The sequence below is a fragment of the Chaetomium fimeti genome (genome assembly GCF_033439085.1).
Source record: "Chaetomium fimeti strain CBS 168.71 chromosome Unknown B0H64scaffold_4, whole genome shotgun sequence".
NCBI lineage: Eukaryota > Fungi > Ascomycota > Sordariomycetes > Sordariales > Chaetomiaceae > Chaetomium > Chaetomium fimeti.
The window spans coordinates 692,921-711,265 of record NW_026944332.1 but is presented as its reverse complement, the minus strand read 5'-3'; the positions used below and the strand labels follow the sequence as shown (position 1 = coordinate 711,265).

General features: G+C 54.9%; 5 protein-coding genes across 5 annotated transcripts; 2 read left to right on the top strand and 3 right to left on the bottom strand.

Annotated features, from left to right (window-relative positions):
• Positions 1-328: 328 nt before the first annotated feature.
• On the top strand, positions 329-995 carry B0H64DRAFT_474291 (uncharacterized protein; the record flags this gene model as incomplete). Its single annotated transcript, XM_062808044.1, has 3 exons — positions 329-743; positions 798-868; positions 940-995. The coding sequence occupies exons 1-3, from the start codon at positions 472-474 to the stop codon at positions 993-995; spliced, it is 399 nt and encodes a 132-aa protein (XP_062658815.1). The 5' UTR covers positions 329-471.
• A 616-nt stretch (positions 996-1,611) lies between these two features.
• On the bottom strand, positions 1,612-2,503 carry B0H64DRAFT_394944 (uncharacterized protein). Its single transcript, XM_062803718.1, has 2 exons — positions 2,128-2,503; positions 1,612-2,069 (listed from the first exon to the last, which is right to left on the bottom strand). The coding sequence occupies exons 1-2, from the start codon at positions 2,293-2,295 to the stop codon at positions 1,806-1,808; spliced, it is 432 nt and encodes a 143-aa protein (XP_062658814.1). The 5' UTR covers positions 2,296-2,503; the 3' UTR covers positions 1,612-1,805.
• Positions 2,504-2,558: 55 nt separating this feature from the next.
• On the bottom strand, positions 2,559-4,151 carry B0H64DRAFT_394941 (uncharacterized protein). The gene is made up of 5 exons (XM_062803717.1): positions 3,783-4,151; positions 3,329-3,698; positions 3,153-3,270; positions 3,034-3,095; positions 2,559-2,977 (listed from the first exon to the last, which is right to left on the bottom strand). Exons 1-5 carry the CDS (start codon positions 4,110-4,112, stop codon positions 2,622-2,624), a joined length of 1,236 nt encoding a protein of 411 aa, XP_062658813.1. The 5' UTR covers positions 4,113-4,151; the 3' UTR covers positions 2,559-2,621.
• A 1,583-nt stretch (positions 4,152-5,734) lies between these two features.
• On the bottom strand, positions 5,735-6,656 carry B0H64DRAFT_459277 (Chloroperoxidase; the record flags this gene model as incomplete). Its single annotated transcript, XM_062807439.1, has 3 exons — positions 5,735-5,877; positions 5,953-6,498; positions 6,559-6,656. Coding segments are annotated over 3 exons (787 nt in total), but the record flags the coding sequence as incomplete, so codon positions are not given.
• Positions 6,657-7,725: 1,069 nt separating this feature from the next.
• B0H64DRAFT_322663 (uncharacterized protein) lies at positions 7,726-9,432 on the top strand (the record flags this gene model as incomplete). Its single annotated transcript, XM_062800573.1, has 3 exons — positions 7,726-7,902; positions 8,071-8,681; positions 8,925-9,432. The coding sequence occupies 3 exons, from the start codon at positions 7,726-7,728 to the stop codon at positions 9,430-9,432; spliced, it is 1,296 nt and encodes a 431-aa protein (XP_062658811.1).
• Between the last annotated feature and the right edge of the window lie 8,913 nt (positions 9,433-18,345).

Below are 18,345 nucleotides of genomic sequence, written 5' to 3'. Positions count from 1 at the left end.
GCTTCCTCCCTCGGTTGTCTCGTTGGTCGCGAGGGACTAGGATCCCATGTCAACATCCCGGACTCAGCAGCAAACCCACCCATTTCATGCAAAAGGAACACCTTTGAAAGAACCTTCCCACCGCCGCGGAGACAAATTCGTGTGTTGTGGGGAGATGGATTTGAAGTCCTCGCTTTCGCACTAATTAAGCGCCCTGCAGCGCCACGAATCCCGCGCCAACGACCACACCAACTTCGGATTCCCTCTGTAGCACGAGTAGGATTGGCCGAAAGATCTCTAATAAATGTTCATAATTAATTGGCCCCGGTAAGCGGATTGTTGTTTGCCCGTTAGGGGGGAATGCTTCGAGTTTTCGGTGTTCTTATAAACTGCCGCCCCTGAGCCCCTGTTTTTGGAGTTGTCATCCTCTCTCAGTCACCCACCAACCAGACGTTCAACTCTTACGACACGAAGTCCCCAAAAACAACGACGATGCAGCTCAAGTATCTTCTTACCGGGGCTCTCCTCCCCCTCGGCCTCATGGCCAACCCCACCCCCGAGGCCGATGTCGACAGCTCTCTGGATGCCCGGGCTTTCTCTCGCCCTCAGCACTGCCAAATCATCGGCGGGGCAACAAAGGTGAACTGCCGCTCCCGCCCCAAGACATCGTCCGGCATGAGGACGACGCTGCGGAGGGGCAACACCTACGACTTTTGGTGTGTCCGGTCCGGAGAATGCGTGACGATTAACGGATTCCGGAACTGGTGAGTATCCGCCTCGTCAGATCGCCTCGACGGCACTCCGCTAACCATCCAAAGTGGCTGGCATTACATCCGGGGGCTGGACTGCTACGTCAGCGGGCACTACACTGATAACCACTGCACCCTTGGTACGTACCTCCCCATACCAATGGATTTGGTTCATTATTATGCCGCGGCGTTGTAATACTAACGGCCCTAGCCCGGCTCGGTTCATGCAGCGGTGACGACGATAATGACGCGGCGGATCCGTTTTGAGGCGGGAGGCACCATGTGTATACATCCCCAGGTCTTGTTAGGGAGTGACTAGTGAGTACCCACGGGCCTTGGTAGCACTGTATTGTGATGAGGAATCTCGTGGGATGTAGAGCGCTATCTAAAGCTCCAACGCTTTCAATTTAGGTTGCCTTTCCAAACAAGATATGATAAGGAACACCCTGCTGTCGCAGTAATATAATGCGGTTATGTCACCCTCTCTCATCACCCAGCTTCTGTCAAGACGCCATTGCAGTTATTTTTGGTGTATTGTGCCTTCCCACATTCCCTTACTACCTTTTAATATACATCATTCCCTCGTCATTGTTTGCGCACTGGCCAATCCTGACATAGGTGAGGTTGTTCCTTGAGGACGATTAGCGGGGAGGCTGAACGTGGGTGTTACCCCAGCAGGCCAAAGGCACAGTCCCGAACATCCGACTGGGTATTGCCCTTCGCGCGCGAGCTATCGACAAGCGCCCTCCCAGTACTTAACCGGGCTCGCCCCGGTGATAGCCAAGTTGTTTCAAAACGGATACAATGCGGGAGCTGACGGGGTATCTAAATACCTACCTAGGCATTGTGACTACCTACGTAGTAAGCAGCCCGATAACTGGTAGACAGGACTCCGGACATGGTGAGCAGGTACTAGTGTCTAGGTACATACATAGGCACGGTCAGTACCTACGCGGCTCTGGGTCGTTTAGAAGGCGTCGTTGACCCAAACGAAGGAGACCATTATTCTGAGAGGCAGCAAGGGAGATTCTAGAAGATCATTTGCGCATTGCAGTACTTGCGATACTCTTTTAAACGTCAAAAGACAACACCGTTAGCACAACGGCCGCACCAGCCACAGTCTTTGTCACAAAGACCCCAGTCCAGATTATCCCGATGCGTATATTGCACGTATGAGCGGCGATGCGACGAAATCGAGAGCACCTCCACGGTTGTCTTCCTTTTTTGTCCCAGTTTATTGGCCTTGATGGTCTCGGGCGACTCGCCAGCTCTCACAAATTGGGTGACCGGATAGCGAGAAGCGTACCACTCAAAACTGCTAGTGCGTGGTTTGGTAGATGCCTTGTAATGGTAAGCAAGCATGACTCGTTCCGGTGTGAGTTGGCCGGTTAGTAAGTACCTGCCGAGTCGGCCTTCCACTTCTAGTAGCACGGCTAGAACTTGCCGGCGTCGAGTCACCTGCGGCATCTTCGGGGTGTTCTTGGTGTCTCGGTGAGTCCCGCCTGTGCTGATTCATGGACATATCCGTTTTGAAAGATCGCCCGCATTCGCAGACCACCTTTGCCATGATGGAGTGAAGAAGGTTGTGTCCGTCAGTAGAGGGTGAGGGTAGGCTGAACTAGATGATGAATGTGCCACATTTGGAGTTGACCAGGAGCGGGGAAGCGTCCATCTTCGACTGCCATGGCTTATGTCACACGAAATGGTAGGCCTCAAATAGTGGCACCACGGAACTGTTGACCGCGCATGATGTGTTATTGGTGGATGGGTGTCACATGTTTAGCTCGAGCTCCTCGAGATACGATTATGTTGAATGAGGAATGATCAAAGTCCATAAGGCAAAGGTCGCTCATTAATGTGTACTAACTAATCATAATGAAAGTCATGATGCATCTAGTCCATGGGTATATAGTGGTGTCTTGCACCCCGTCCGTGATCCGTATAGCTGTATCTCCCCCCGGTCCCCTCGCCTGCTCCGCTGTGTCTTGTCCTGCCGTAGCTGCTCAGTGTCGTATCCTCCTTGGATAACCTCGTCCCCCCTTGTACAACTTCGATATCACCATCCAGGTTTCGCCCCATTCGCGTCGACATGAAGGACATGGAGAACTGTGAAAGCGCGATTGACCTCCCACCGGAGACTGACGATTGTTTTACGTCTCGTAACAAAACCCTCAGGGCCGGAATGCAAGCAGCCATCATGGTAACTGTGGACTCGGCGATATCCCAAGCAAAGAGATCAACCTCGTAAACTAAGCCGTGTCAGTTATCCGGTTAATTCGTAGACGGGTGAATAGGAGTGGCTTACATGCGTCCCCTTGGCCGAGTCTCGGGAGCTGAACACACTTGACGATGGCGACGGCTCCCGCGCTTAGAAAGACCGTTAGGTGGTGCCATGTAAATTGGGGCTTAAGCTTTTCCACTCACACGACGCCCATACTCATGGCAACTAGGATACCGATCTTCTCCTTCTTCCTTAGCATAAGGCGGTACAAGAAGGTCCAGGGGAGGGCGGCAAGGATGAAGTCGACCAGGGCGGAATATGCTGAAGAGATGGGGTTAGTAGTTGCATATCTCGCGAGGGTGTTGGAGGGCCAACCTACCGCCGGTTCCGATCCAAATCTTCGTGCCTACCCCGGGAGCCCAGCAGGTCCCTGGTAGTTGTCCATGCCATGCCTTTGCCAGCGGCTGACATTGAATGAATGGGACGGCCGCGCTGAAGCCGAGTGTGATGTTGATGGAAATAATGATGAACCAGACGAATGCTTTCGTCCGACCGTTGGTCAGTCTCAGGAGTGCGACGGCAAAGCCTGTCTTGGTCCACGCAAGCGAGGTCAGGGTGGTTGTCGCGCGACTGTTGATGAGGACGGTGAACAAAGGTGGGTCGTATATGTTGAGGTCATAGCTGTGCCTCCCCAGCCCGAATTGGCGGACCAAGATGGTCGTCAGGGTATCGGTTGCCAATATCGTGAACTTGCCCCCGGGTTAGAACAATGGCATTGGTGACGGGCCACGGCGGACTAGTGAGTGAAGCCGCCGTAGAGGTATTGTACCCACCCAAGAGGCAATCAAAATCCAGTCGTCCCACCACAAGTTCCTCTTGATGAAGAACTTGCAATAGAGCCGGAGGAGTAGAAACACGGTTGCAGCCGCTGTCAGACCCCAATGCACCCCCAGTAGGTCGCGGCCTCTGTCCTCGTGGGGGAGGAGGGCCAGTTCCTCCTCGGTGAACCTTTGGGCGAGAGGCATCGGGTGTAGAACTAGGCCCGGGCGTGGTCTCGTGTGTTGCCCGGCCGCGAGCGAAGCGGGACCGAGGGACCTAATAACATGCGAAGCAGCGCCAAAGTCAGGTTTCCTTGGAAGCACCACTCCCGCCGCAAGTTTCATGCAAAACCAGGTCGCAATCACGTGAAGTCAAGGGGGTGGCTACCTTGGCACAACCCATGCAGTGCGACCGAGACACTGAGAGTCGCTTGTTCGGAATGGGGAACGTGTGGTTGCACGGGGCCCCTTAACCTGGTGCTCGGACCTGTTCCGACGGCTCTGTTCGGTGTTGCCCAGGCTTGTCTGTGAGGATGGGCAGTCCGGACGGCTCGGAACCGCCTGAGACTGGCCGATCCAGTGGCACATCTTCCCCGAAAATGCCCCATCTTTGTTGATCCTCCTCCCCGCGAGAACATTTGGACATGATTCTCAAACCAGCCCAGTCCTCACCCAAGCTGGGTTCCCCGCAAATTCCACAGCGCAACGGCGCAACGGGGCGACGGGCATCAGTGGAAACCGGGGCAGCGACAACACCGTGGTTCTTTTGGTCGATCCTTGCTCTCTGAGGACTTCGTCAGCATTGCCCCGGACACGCTTATTGGAGCGGGACTCGAAAGTGGAGGCTTCCTCTCAAAATTCTCAGATCCTGCGAAAGTGTGGGAGCGAATGGAATGGAGGGGACGAAAAGATCAGACGGCCCGCCCCTTTTTGACCACATCCCGATGGGATGGGCAAAATCTTTGCGGAAAGCTGATGTTACGACCACTCGCTAAGAACCTCTGAAAACAGATGAGCCCCAGTGCCACCGGCTGGCTCAGCGTCGCTTCGCCGAACTCGAGTTAGTCGGCCGCTCCTTTTAGCACGTCCGGGGCGTCTCGGCACTTGAAAGACGGCCATCGTGGTGTCCACTCAGTGTTTCAAATATAGCTTTCCTCTCTCGGGAACATCTCGACACGAGCCGCTAAAGAGTGCCAACTTGTGAGGCAAGCCGCCTTTTGTCAATGTTGGAAGCCAGGCGGGTTTTGGGTGAGGATCGTGGGAAGTGCACTCCACGCCACGGATGGAAGAAACGTTCCTCGCAACAGGGGCTCGCAAACTAGCCCATGTCGAATTTCCATACCCCAGGGGCATGCTTGCGACGGAGGAGGAACGCGGAGTTGCTTCAATGTCAATGTCCGCTTTCCACGCTTGCATCCCTTGTGTGGTGGTGTTAGTGTTAAATAGATACCCGTGAGACTCGTGGTCCTAAAATTGGGGACATCAGGAACTCGCACTCCCTGGTTTAGGTTTGTTTAGGGACAGCTATATGTAACCGTACTTGGTACGATATAAGCAAAGAATACACGTTTCTTAGCATGTTCCTTCCATATGTACCTAGGTACACAACTGCATGGCGGGTCTGATACTGTAATGAGCGTGAAGGAGTTCCCGGTATTCAGGTTAGGGCCGCTGCGATGCTGAGCGGCGAATAGGATATACGATTTGTAGCCATGTGTGTATTGTAACATTAACCGAGGTTGTTAACAAGTCGTTTCCCGTGTTCGAGCAACAATTTGAACCAACAGTGTGTACATAGTAGCCCATCTAAACTGCATGCCTATGGATAAACCCCCCTATCTGAAACTGTATCTAGTTGATGGAACACAACCTTACCACCGGCGGCGTATTAACATCGTCGCTATGCCCCAGATCTATCCCACAATCACCGCGCCCCCTGACTGTGCCCCACCCAGCGTCGAAGTCCCTCACGATCTAAACTTGCGCTTACATTTGGTAGGCTCAGTGTTGACAGCCGTGACCCTGTTAAACATGACGGTAACGTCATCGAACGACTTTTGCTTGCGATTTGCGGGATCATAACCCTCGAGGAACGGGATGCGCTCCTCCTCTGTTCAGATCCAATCATCAGCACTGCCCGATCTAAGGGGGGTTACTACTTGGTATGAGGGGTCGGGCAACTCACCGAAGAAAGGCTTGATCCATGCCTTGGGCGCGGCATCAACCTCGTCATCCCACAGGGTCGTCAGATACAGGGCCGTGGTTCCCGGGCTTCCCATCATCTGGGCCACGGAGGCGTTGAAGCCGGGGTTGGCCGCCATGGCGTCCTTCACGCGTGCGGCGCGGGCCCTCGCGGCCGTCTCCACGGTGACATATTTGTCGGCCTCGGACGGCCCGGTGTTGTAGAGGCCCAGGTTCACGGCGACGGTGTGCCAGATGGCGGGGTCGAAGGTCAGGGCGTCCCCGAGGAGGAAGTCGTTGCGCGACAGGGAACCGTCCATCTCGATGGTGTCGTGCTTGGCTAAGTCGGCGAGGTGTATGGTCGAGCTGTTGCCTGTGGTGGATAGTTTAAAGTCGATTGCCGCATTGAAAGCCAGGTCGAGGGACTTGGGCTCATAGTTGAACCCTGCGTTCACAGCGTACCGGATCGCCGCAATGTCGATGTTCAGCCCCGAGCGGGGTAGAAAGCCATGGTTTGCCAGGGCGTTGAGGCCGGGGCAGGGTGATCGACCTATGATGTTTGGTTAACCGGCGTACAAATGAGGTCGGAAAGATGAGTGGTAAGTCTGACTATCAGCCGGGTCCTGATGGTACTCATGGCCCTCTGGTTCCTCCACCGCGGCAGCAAGGCCGAAGAGAGCTACCTTCACAAAAACACCCAGTTTCATGATGACGGATTGCGATGATGGAATTGTGGATGTTAGAATTGTTGGAATCGAGTGTAAGGAGGGGAGAACAGTTGGGTACTTGTGAGCCGCTTGACTTGAATCAACGACTCGGAGATTCTAAATACATACTTATACTACAACCATCTTCAAGGGTACTCAGCCACAAGCGTATTTACATTCACATAGGTCTGCTAGATCGCGTATACCAGTTGAGGGGTAAAACATTCGCGGGCACTGCCTGGTATCATGACATGGGGAACTAGGTGTACCGTGTACATGGGGGACTTCAGGGGAGGGAGTTCGTCAAGCAGTACTTGTCAGCAATGGCGCCAGCGGTAGTCTTGCATCTTCCGCAATCGACCCGCCGCGTGGAAGCTCACGGGCAAAGATGATGTTGTGGACCAGAAATCAGGGGAGTTACTGGGCTTTGTGTATTTGGAATTTGAGTCGGTGGACAACAAGCTCGCTCAGCCGGCCCAGAGTGCGTATTCGCGAACTTGGCACTCTTGGCGAATACGCACTTGCATATACCCCGTTAACCCCGACGTGACCACCGAACTTCCTTACCTCAAAAACCACGTCCAAATCAGCTTACCGTCGTACTGCGCCCTTTCCGAGAGCCGTCTGTAAAACTTGCAGCTCCAGTTAAGCTTCCTCAACATTTGTCATTATCTTCCTTGGCGTCTCTTCAGCAACAGGGGCATCCACACTCTCGGGCCCGACGGGCTGTGATACTCGCGCAATGGTAGCACAAACCTTCGTAAAGGGGCGGTCAAGACTGATTTGATAATCCAAGGAACTAGATGCCAAGCCATTGGGCACAGCCAGCATGACTCAAAAAGCCAATCTGGGCTGTGCTTGAGGCCCCTTCAGCGGCATGGGGCTGAATAAGTGCCCATTTGCTCGAATGCCGATTGGTGATGATCTCAAGATGCACAAAACCCGTAAAACAGTCAAAACCCCCTCCCATGCACGGGCATCACAGGAAACAAAGTGAGAAGTTTGACACGACTATTACCGTGGTATTATTGAGTGGCCAACGCATGTGCCTGCCTGATTTACGAATAACTATGTCTTGCTCCCTTCAGAATTATCTTAGTCAGATGGACCGTGACGAAGCCGAGGAGAGTCAGGAGGCGGTGGGCTCTGGCAGGAGTGGGAGTGACCCAGTTCATACCCACAAGACTCGCAGACCGCACAGGAAGTCGAGATACGGCTGCACGAAATGCAAGGCGCGCAGAATTAAGGTACATACGCTTGTCGCACAGTGGGGAGGAGCGGGAAAGCGGGATCAGTGGCTGACTAGCGGCTCCGGCATGCAGTGCGACGAGGGCACTCCGAGGTGCTCAAGGTGCGAGAAGATGAACCTGACTTGCCAGTACCGCAAGAAGAAGGATACCGACTCATGGACGGAGCCGCCCGACTTCTCCTGGTTGGAACAGGCGCTACCACCCGCCGAGTTTGAGCTCCTGAGACACTATCTCGAGCACACCAGCAGACACCCGACTGTTGGCGAGCACGACAAGTACACCCTCCAGATCGGCATCCCGAATCTAGCCTGCCAATGCAAGCCCCTCATGAGGTCGGTGCTCGCGCTTGCGGCAACCTGCAAGTGCTGTGACATCATCAACCAGACATCGACACCCCCTGCAGCCTCTGACCGTGCCCAAGTGATCGAGCTCTTGTCGCTGGCACAGCAGTACCACTCAGAATCCCTGCATGGGATCCAGGCCACCCTCTACGAGGCCAAGAACTACGACCACGTGCTCGCCAACGCAGCCATGATGGGCATGTACGGGTCGGCAAGTCACGCAGCCCGCATCTGGCTGGCAAAGACGGCCCCCTTCGGCGAAGACCCACAGCTGTTTGATTTGACCATGCCCGGGAACCCGCAGTGGATGAGTCTCTTCCGTGCCGTCCGCCTGGCGTATGCGGGCCTGCTCAAAAGCTCCCCGCAGCTGAGCCCAGCCAGCACCCCCCCGGCCCTCACCGTCCAGTACGATTACAAAGCAGCCTCTCGCGTCCCGTCCGAGGACTCGCGGACCTTCACAATCACCAGCCACCCCCTAGGCCCCATCTTGGCAGCCACAGCCGGTTCCGCACTCGCCAGACTCCACGACAAAGCCGGCGAGGTCCACGCCATGATGCAAGCGAGCAACAACATCAACAACAACAACAACAACAACAACGACAACCTCGCGCTCCAAGCCTGCTTCAGCGCGCTGGCCATCTTCAGCCAGATCGTGACGGACTCGCTCCTCCCATCCAGCTCATCCACACCCAGCACACCAAGCCACGGCCACGGCCACCTCGCGTTCCCGATAACGGACATCCAACAAGTCGACGACGAAGCGGCCGAGCGTCTCGCCGAGATCTCGCCCTGGCTGCGCAAATACACGGCCAGCATCTCCTCCACGGTGCCCTCCCACGTGCCGCGGAGGACGATCATGTCCTTCGTGCACAAGGTGCCGACGGCCTACCTGAACCTGATCGAGGACATGATCGGGCGGCTGCAGGCAGACGAGGCGGACGAGGCGGCGTGCGAGGCGCCCAGCATCGCGCACCAGTTGGCGGTTGAGATCTTTGCGCATTGGCTGGTGCTGGTGATGCTGCTGGATAACGTGTGGTGGATTGGGGAAATTGGGGCGTGGGAGCTTGGTCGGTTCGTGGAGGTTAGGCGGCGTGGGGGGTGGGAGATGTGCATGTGGAATCGGGATCGGGACTGGTGGCCTGAGAGCATGCTGGAGATTGGGCGGCAGTTTGACAAGCATAAGTAGAATGGCCGAGGATAGGGATGGATGATTTTTATTCTTTGAGTGCAGTGCCGACATGTGCGGCGACGTAGACGACTGTTCAAGTACTTGCAACCCTCACGGAGCTTGGTCTTCGTCCATAGCCCGCCAGTGGCTTGGGCTTCGGACCCCGGCAACCGTGTTGTGTTAATAACAAATGAATGTTTTCCCTCGTCCCTCTCCCTCATATTCCCTAGTGCCTAAGATCAAGAACACAACAACCCACTCCCGATCATCCCCGGGCACGGGTCCGCTCGCCGTGCCACTCAACCCACCGGCGCGGTCCTGGCCGTCTGTGCAGAGGGGCGGGTGTTGTGGGTGCCACAGGGGCTGGCGGGTTGACTGTGCTTAGGTCGAGCGATGGGGGATGGTCTGAGAGAAGCTGGGCGGGTTGTGTCGCGTGCGATAGCGGGGAATAGAAGTCGTTTCCCCATGTCTAATGGTCCGAAAGAAGCCGAGTGAAGCTATCGTTGGTAAGAGGGCGGAATAGGTAAGTTGAATTAAGTGTGGATGGCGGCGTGCAGTGCACAATAAGATGTTTTGGCCGTTTAGTTGTTGAATCCGAATCCCGGGATGTGGTTTGGTCGTCCCTTAACAACTCCCATTTGCACAGCAGGCGGGCCCTTTGCAATCGATCTCTGTACAAACCTGGATTACAATTGAGTTAGCGATTGTCTCGACGCCACAAGCTGAGGTGCAAGTTAACTCTTCGAGAGTGCGCAATCAATGACTCAACACTTACACAAAGCTCGCGCTCCCGTATCTTCTCGACCGTCATCTCCGGAGCGGCGGCGGCCAACGCCACAAAGATTAAGGTCACAAACCCTGCAACACGCATGGTGCTAGGTGGTGGGTGAAATCAAGGTGAGGTAGGTCCTTCTTCGCCTAACAAGAGATAGCCTGATCGTTGGGTGAAGATGGACTTTTTGAGATTCTGTGCGAAGCTGCAAGGGTGGCGTGAAAAAAGTGAAATATTTTACGGTGGGCATGTTTGGAAGGAAAAGAAGTATGGATAGGTGTTGCGATGAAGTCTAAAGGAAGTAACGACCGTCAAGTAATTGAGGCAGGAAGGTCCTGCCCGGTTCAACAATGGGGTGGCGCCTGGCGTTGTTCTGAAGCAGGTCAGGGACCCTGCGACCAGGGTACGCGCGGAGTCGACCAGTGAGAACTGAGAAGTTTGCGGCGCCTCGCGCTTGCCTGGCCTCAAACGGCATTGCTGTGCTACATAAAATCTAAATAGGCCAGATGAAACGATTGTTGTCGGACGGATGATGCGAAAGCCTCAGATCGTATACTAACTGCATCATGTGTGTCTCGAAGAGTGGAAGGATTCGAAGGGAGGCGCGATGAGTTCCATGCTGAGCGATAATCAAAACTGTCTCGATCTTATCGCCGAGCGACTGGAAAGTCAAGTAGTTACAACTTGACTCTACGGTTGACTTGTGGGTTGGAAATTTGGTTCCGGCGGTCCAGCGGTTTGCACTCCGTTCCAGGGTGCCCCTTGTGTACGGATAATTGAAGCGAAGCTTCAATTGATGAGTCTCTGAGATATACAATATACATTGAGGAAGCGAAGAAGGAACGCTTCGTTTCATTTACAAGGTTAATCCTCCAGAGTTCTCAGAGGAGTGATTGGATACTACAGTTCGACATATAATATTATACATTATCTTGCATTAGTGTAACTTGGCGTTGTAGCTCTATAGCTCGACAGAACTATTGTGACGAACCTGTCTCTGGACCCGTCCTGTTAGGGTTCAGTATCGGTCGAAGGTATTCTCTCAAGGGTGCTTAGGTTCGGTGCAGCCAAAGGGTGCACAACAAAGACTTGTCTCAACAGTAGGCTCTCGAACTTGTAGCGAACTGTAGTTGTGATTGCTAACTGGAGAACTCCCAGAGCTCTCCAGAACGAGTGACTATATACTATCTAATCCTGTTGCTCATTATGCTCACGAGTCTTGGCTCTGAGCACATTGAGCACCTGGTGCTCATGGTGCTCACGAGTCTTGGCTCTGAGCACATTGAGCACCATGGCTCTCGCTTCTTACTGGCTGAGTGCCTCGTCGGGTGATTGGTCCGGGGTTACTGCCATCATACCCCGCCGGCCGGCTGCATGCGGCCATATCCGTGACACGATGCCCCTCCCCTGAGGTCGACGCCCCGACGACTTGTTCCCTTTGCCAACTTCCTTGAAGTAGAGCCAACAGCCCTAAAATTTCTTGGTAAGTGCATCGCTTCTTCCTTCCGTCATCGACAATCATGCCCCCTAACCGTGTGCGCAAGAATCGTTTTCAGAAGTCCAGCACCGATCGCCGTCGTACTCGGGCCGACATTCTCAGTGCTGTGGCCCTTAAGATGGTGCGCTGCACCCGTTGCAAAGAAAAGCAAATTCCTGATTGTCGTGTCCCTCCCGGGGACGATACCTGCGTCTCTTGTTCTCGTGTTGGGAATGCGTCGTGCGATTCCTTTGGTTACGACGATTCTGCGGTCCGTATTTTGGTTGAGCGGAAACGCCGTCTGGACGCCGAAGAGGCGGAGGCCAACGAAGCGATTCGTTCTGCGAATCAGGCGCTCGTGGCTGCCTTAGCGACGGCGGAGCGCCTCCGCGCCCAGCGCCTTGCCCTGGACAAAAAGGCCCTGGCGATGTTTGAGCAGGAGGGGGAAGTTCTGGCAGAGCAGGAACGTCAAGAGGCCGCTGTCGCGCAACCGACCTCGTCGGGTTCTGCTGGTGCCTTTCCTTTCGATCCCTCCTGGGCCCAGGGGTGCGTCCCTGTCCCGCCTCCCCTTATTCCTGGGTCCCTGCTGATCGTGCTAGTTTTTCTTCGGACGACCCCTTCCTCGCCGGGGTCGATCTGTCCGTGGGGTTTCCTTTGGTCGGTCCGGGTTCCTCTGGTGGAACTCCTGAAGTTTCTCGGGGCAGTTGAGATTCGTAGCTGGTTGCCATGAATTGTCTTCTGGACCAAAGTCCAGCCACTTGACCAAATACTCCAACTGTCCTTTCATGATGCGTGAGTCTAGGACTTCCTCAACGTCCCATTCCTCCTCTTCATCTTCTGCCTCGACGTCCCTGCCGAGTCGTACGTTCTTGGGCGCTGGTTCCAGAAGTGAGATGTGGAAAACGTTGGTCCGTAGTCGCATTGTCGAGGGTAACGCGAGTGCGTAATTGTTCTCCGAAATCTTTTTGTCGATCTTGAACGGTCCGATCTTGCGGAAGTCGAGCTTCCTGCTTGGTCGTTTTGTGCGAAGGTTTCGAGAGACGAGGTAAACTTTATCCCCCTCCTCCAGGCGAGGTCCCTCGAGCCTGGTTCTGTCGTAGAACTTCTTCATCCTTGTTCGTACGAATTCGAGTTCTTCCTTGAGCATCGCGTGCAGCGAGCTCATTTTGTCGGCTTTGACTGCTGCTCTGGGCACCAAGACTTCGGGCCCTTGTCGCAAATCTGCTTCGTAGCCGTAATTCGCGAAGAATGGCGTAACCTTTGTGGTTTCCGTGACGGTGGTGTTGTAGGCGAGTTGTGCCGTTGGCAGCAGCTCGACCCAATCGTCCTGCTGGAAGTTGACATACAACCGTAGGTATTGTTCGACAACCTGGTTGAGTCGTTCCGTCTGTCCGTCCGTTTGTGGGTGGTAAGCGGTCGAAAGCTTACTCTTCGTACCCAGCTTCGTCATCAAAGCTTGCCAAAACTTTGATGCGAACTTTGTGTCTCTGTCCGTGATCCATTCCTCCGGCCATCCGTGGACTGAGGTGATGTTGCGGTAGATCACATCTGCGAGTTGTTCTGCTGACCATGTCTCCTTGTAAGGGAGGAAGTAACTCCACTTGGTGAGTCTGTCCACCATCGTGAGGATGCTGTCGTATTCTACTCCCGTTACTGAGTCCTTGGAGGCTGGTAGTTTGGTGATGAAGTCCATCGTCACCGAACTCCATGGTCGTTCTGCAACTGGCAATGGCTGTAGTAGCCCGTACGGCTTGTGTCGTCCTGGCTTGCTCCGCTTGCAGAGGTCGCATTCCGCCCGGACCTCTTCTGCCGTCTGCTTGATTCCTGGGAAGTCGTAGTTCTGCTTGACTTTCGCAATTGTCTTGCTGATTCCCATGTGTCCTCCGAGTCTCGACTCGTGGATCTTTCGAATGAGCTCCTTTTGGTCACCCAGCCTGACATAGGCCTTGTCGTGGTACCAGAGTCTCGTTCCTTCAAGTCGCAATCCCGCGATCTTGGATTCTGGCTCTTCTTGCCATGCATCGCGTTCGTCGTCCGCGATGATTCCTTGGAAGTCTTGTTCCAATCTTTGTTCTCTGAAGGTCGCACAACATTCTACAAACGGCTGCAGAGGCCTGGCTTCGGGATCTTCCGACTGCTGCTGAAGTGCTGCGATCTCGTAGTCTTCAGTCGGTTGGGAAGCGTGCCGTAGCGATCCGTCTGTCTGTTGATGTAGCAATGGTGGTGAGGCTTCAGACGTGTTGTCGTGGTGATCCGCTCTCCTACTCAAGGCATCCGCTCGTGCGTTTTCTGAGCCTTTCTTGTAGTGGATCGTGAAGTTGAATTCGGACAGAAATTCTGCCCACCGAGTTTGTCGTCCGTTCAGCACCTTGGTGGTGGTGAAGTACCGTAAGTTCTTGTGGTCCGTGTACACCTGGACTTCGTGTGTCGTGCCGCTGAGGTATGGTCTCCATTCCTGGAATGCTTCAATGATTGCGAGAAGCTCCTTGTCGTGGATCGGGTAGTTAAGCCTTGGCCCTTCGAGTTTCTTGGAGAAGAACGCAACTGGATGAAGCTTGCCGTCCTTGTCCCTCTGACCAAGTTGTCCTCCGATCGCGAAGTCCGAAGCATCAGCCTCGACTTCGAAAGGTGTGCTTGGATCAGGCAGCATGAGCACCGGGTCGGCGATGATGGCATCGCGGATCCGCTGGAAAGCCTGCTCGTGCTCCCGCTTCCACTGGAATGTGGCATCCTTTTTGGTAAGTTCGTGCAGAGGTCTCGCGAAGTCGCCGAAATTCTTGATGAACATTCTGACGAAGTTGGCGAATCCGATAAATCCTCTGACCTCCGTGGCGTTCGTCGGTGTCGGCCACGTCTTAACAGCTTCCAGTTTCTCGGGTTCGATCTTGACCCATCCCGGGGAGATTTCGTAACCCAGAAACACTGTTTTCTTGACATGAAACTCGCTCTTGTCCTTGTTGACTGACAATTTGTGCTCGTGCAGTGCGTCCAGCACCTGCCGCACGTGTCTCTTGTGTTCTTCGAGTGTTTTGGAGTAGATGAGAATGTCATCCAAGTAACAGACTGCAAATTTATCGAGGCAATGTCGAATTGCGTGGTCGATAGCGGCTTGAAATGTCGCTGGTGCGTTGGTCAACCCGAACGGCATGACGCGGTACTCGTAGTGCCCGTAGGGTGTCCGGAAAGCCGTCTTCCATTCGTCTCCTTCCTTGATGCGGATGTGGGCGTACGCTGTCGGAAGGTCGAGACGCGTGAAGTATTGTGCCCCTGACAGCTGGTCTCGAAGCCTTGAGATCAGTGGCAGTGGGTAGCGGTTCTTCACCGTTTCGCCGTTCAACTGTCGGTAGTCCACACACATCCTGAGTTTCCCATCCTTCTTTGGAACGAAGAGGACTGGGTAGCCCGCTGGAGATGTCGATGGTCTGATGTGTCCTATCTCGAGGTTCTTTTCGAGATAGCTCCTCAACTCTGCATCTTGCTTCTCGTTGGTGTGGTACACCTTGAAAAACTTCAACTGGGCTCCTTCCTTGAGTTTGATCTCGTGATCCCAAGGTCCGTGGTCTGGTAGCCCTGCAAGATGTTTTGCCGTGAACGCCGGGTGCCCCTTGTAGTCGTCTGGGATCTGCCCCGTCTTTGCGCTCTTCGCCGTACCTTCGTAGTACGCGAACTTGTTGTTCCCAGGCTCGATGCTTGCTGCTTCGAGTTCCCTGACTTCCTCTGCTGCCAGCTCGATGCTTGCCGCTTCGAGCTGATTGACCCATTGTTCGTGTTTGAGCATTCCGTGCTCGTCGACTGAGACGACGGCGATGGTTCGTTCCTCCCGTGTCTGCTTCTTTCGTCGTGTGCCGCTTCTTCCGGACTCCAGAGTGCGTGGTTCTGCACTGGCTGCTTCCTGCGGTGGGCCCGTAGAGGGGGTTCGTTCTGACCCGCTGCTCTCCCGTGGCTCCTGTTCTGCGCGTTCTCCCATCGAGTTGGTCGGATGCTCCCGCTGTTCCCGCGGTCGCAGATGGCCATCTCCCTTCCAACTGATGTCTGGGTCGTAATCCTCATGCCATGGGCGTCCGAGAATCATGTCTTTCTCTGGTCCCATGTTCACGATGTCAAATACCACTTGGGTGGTTTTTCCCTCCACCTCGATGTCGAGTGGTTCTGTTTCTCGTCGTACCCATTGCGTGTCGAATGGTCCTTTGACGACGTGTGGTTGCTTCTTGATCCTCCATGGGATTCTGAGTTGATTCACAAATGCGGGCGAGATGAGATCCATCTGCGCTCCTCCATCCACTAACGCGAGGGCTTCGATCTTCCCCCATCGCGCTGTGATCCAGAGCCTGTTGTCTGGCTTGGTGCTTCGTACAGCAGCTACTTCGTGTTCGTCTGCTGGGAGGTCGTTGTAAGGCTTCTGCTTGCGCCAGTTCTTCCTGTACTGCGCAGCCTGTCTTCGTTGTTGTGGAGTTAAAGATTTCCGGGCCCCTCGGAGGGCCCTGAGCCGTTTCCCAAGCTCTCGTGGTGTTTCAAGGCGTCCCTGTCCGCACCTTGGCTTGCGGCGTCAATCGTCTGGTGTTCTTGGAGCCATTGGGCCGCCCATGCCTCAACTGGGCGCCTCTCGTTCCTTCGGGACGCTCTCGTCCTCTGGTGTGGCTTCCTCTGGGATTGCTGTTCCATGTATCCCCAGATTTTCTCGTCGGCGTGTGGTAGGCAGTCTGCGCTTCGGCATTCGTTGACTCCTACGCCCGCCATACAGCGTCGGGGCCAGGCTGCCTTGGGTTTAACCCTCAGCCTGCCCTCGTGAGTGCGTTGGGTGTCCCACAACATGCCTGCGGGAGCGTCGCCGCTGTCGTATACCCATCTGATGGGTAGGGGTTGCATTCCTTTTTCTTCCCTCGTGGGCCAGAAACTGTTGCGAAATTTGTCCTGGAAGTGGTACCGACATTCGTGCGCGATGCACTGGAACCAGGGCAGGTAGATGTGACTTTCTTTTCGTGGGTTCACCCGCTCGTGGTCTTCTGGCAACAACTGGAATCCCTCCGTGTTGTTCTCGCCCCGGAAACCCCACCATTTAAGGTCGGAGGTTTGTCGCCCGGTGCGCACGATGTGCTGATGTCGAGCCCAGTATTCTTCCCAGTTCTGTTGTTTCCTTCCTTTCGCCGCATTCTGCTCCTGTGCGTAGTCAAAAAGTTGCTCGGGATATCGCACTCCGTTTTCGTATTCCTCCGCCTCTTCGGTGGGTCCATCCCACGGTGTGTGATGCGGAAGTGCCTGGCGGATGTCGTCCTGCAAGGCCTGTGCCTCTCTTAATGTCTTTTCGACGTGATCCCCGGCCCTGTTGTTGGCCTCGGTGATCTCTTGGACTCGTTCTCTGGCGAAATCGAGTTCCGCGCAAAGTTGTCCATACTGGTCGTTCCTTGCTTGGAGAAGCTGCTCGAGTTCTTCTTTCTCTCTCGACAACTCCTCGATCCTTTGCCGTTGGCTTAGGACCCTCTGCTGTAGGAAGGTGAGGTTCGGGCTGACTCCTCCTTCACCCTCGTGGGTTCGCCATTGCCCGTCCTCTTGCTGAACCAGGGTGATGCCCCAGTCCTCAGCGACTTGTCGGATGTACCGCGGGGGAGCCAGTTCTCCCTCGTCATCCGTTTCGATGAAAGCGTGATGGGCGGTGTCATTTCCCTCCTGGTGGTTGCTGCTCCTCAAGTCTTCTTGATCCGAGTCGGTGAGTTCATCGTCCTGCTCGATGACTCGGTCAATGTCGATTTCGAGGTCGTCCTGCGTGTAGCTGGCGGCTGCGACCTCCAGAAACCGGGTTCTTCTTCCGACCGTGTCTTGGTCGATGGTGGCAGCTTCCTTCCCTGGAACCGGTCTCCACTCTTTCTTGCTGCGGCAGTCACGTTTGAAGTGACCCTTCCTTCCGCAGTTGTAACAGGTGATGCCTGATTTGTCCTTGGCACCATCTCTCTTTCCTGCCCACTGTGCCTGGGCAGCGCTGACGTCCATGGGTCCCGAGTGCGTGCCGTATGACGTGCTCTGGTGCTGGCGTTTCTTTTTGTCGTTGGGCTTGTGGTAGCCTGGGGATCGCTGAATCTCGCTGCCCTTCTTCTGTTGTTTGCGGGCGAACTGTCGGTCGTCAATCTTGACAGCCATGGCGATGTACTCGTCGAGCGTGTCGGGTCGGCTCTCCTTGTAGAGCTCGTCCTTGACCTCCTCCTTCAGCCCTCCGTAGAACAGGTGCATCAGCCCCTCGTCGTCTATCTCTGCCTTCATGGAGTCTTGTCGGAAAATCGTGGCGTAGGCGGTGGCTGACCTAGTCTGCTTCAGCCGTCCTAGCCGTTCCTGGGCGTGCAGCTTCTCGTCCTTGTCACCGAACACCTTCTGAATCTCACTCTCGAACTCGGAGTAGTTCTCGAAGACTTTTTTGGTGAAGGGTTTGTGGATTGCTCCGCCGAGGAAATCACTCAGTGTTCCCGTGAACCACTTGAGGGCCTTGTCCTTGAGTCGGGTGGCGGCGTATCTGGTCTTGGATTCCTCAGTGGCGAACTGGTGCGAGTTGTGGTCGAGATAGTTCCGCATCTCCGTGATCCAACCTGGCAAGGCTTCCTGGTCGCCCCCGTACTTCTCGGGTTGCTCCAATTTGACCTTTGTCTTGGCCGGGTCCTTGGTGTGGACCTCGGTCGCCGCAAGTCGGGCTGCCAAT

Excerpts from the sequence above, each read along its gene's own strand:
- B0H64DRAFT_394941 (XM_062803717.1), bottom strand. The coding sequence starts at position 4,112 with ATGAAACTTGCGGCGGGAGTGGTGCTTCCAAGGAAACCTGACTTTGGC. Across the intron at positions 3,271-3,328 it reads GATTTGGATCGGAACCGGCG|CATATTCCGCCCTGGTCGAC; the intron begins GTAGGTTGGCCC and ends CCATCTCTTCAG. Across the intron at positions 3,096-3,152 it reads GCCATGAGTATGGGCGTCGT|CGCGGGAGCCGTCGCCATCG; the intron begins GTGAGTGGAAAA and ends GGTCTTTCTAAG.
- B0H64DRAFT_394944 (XM_062803718.1), bottom strand. The coding sequence starts at position 2,295 with ATGGCAAAGGTGGTCTGCGAATGCGGGCGATCTTTCAAAACGGATATG. Across the intron at positions 2,070-2,127 it reads GTGGAAGGCCGACTCGGCAG|GCATCTACCAAACCACGCAC; the intron begins GTACTTACTAAC and ends TACCATTACAAG.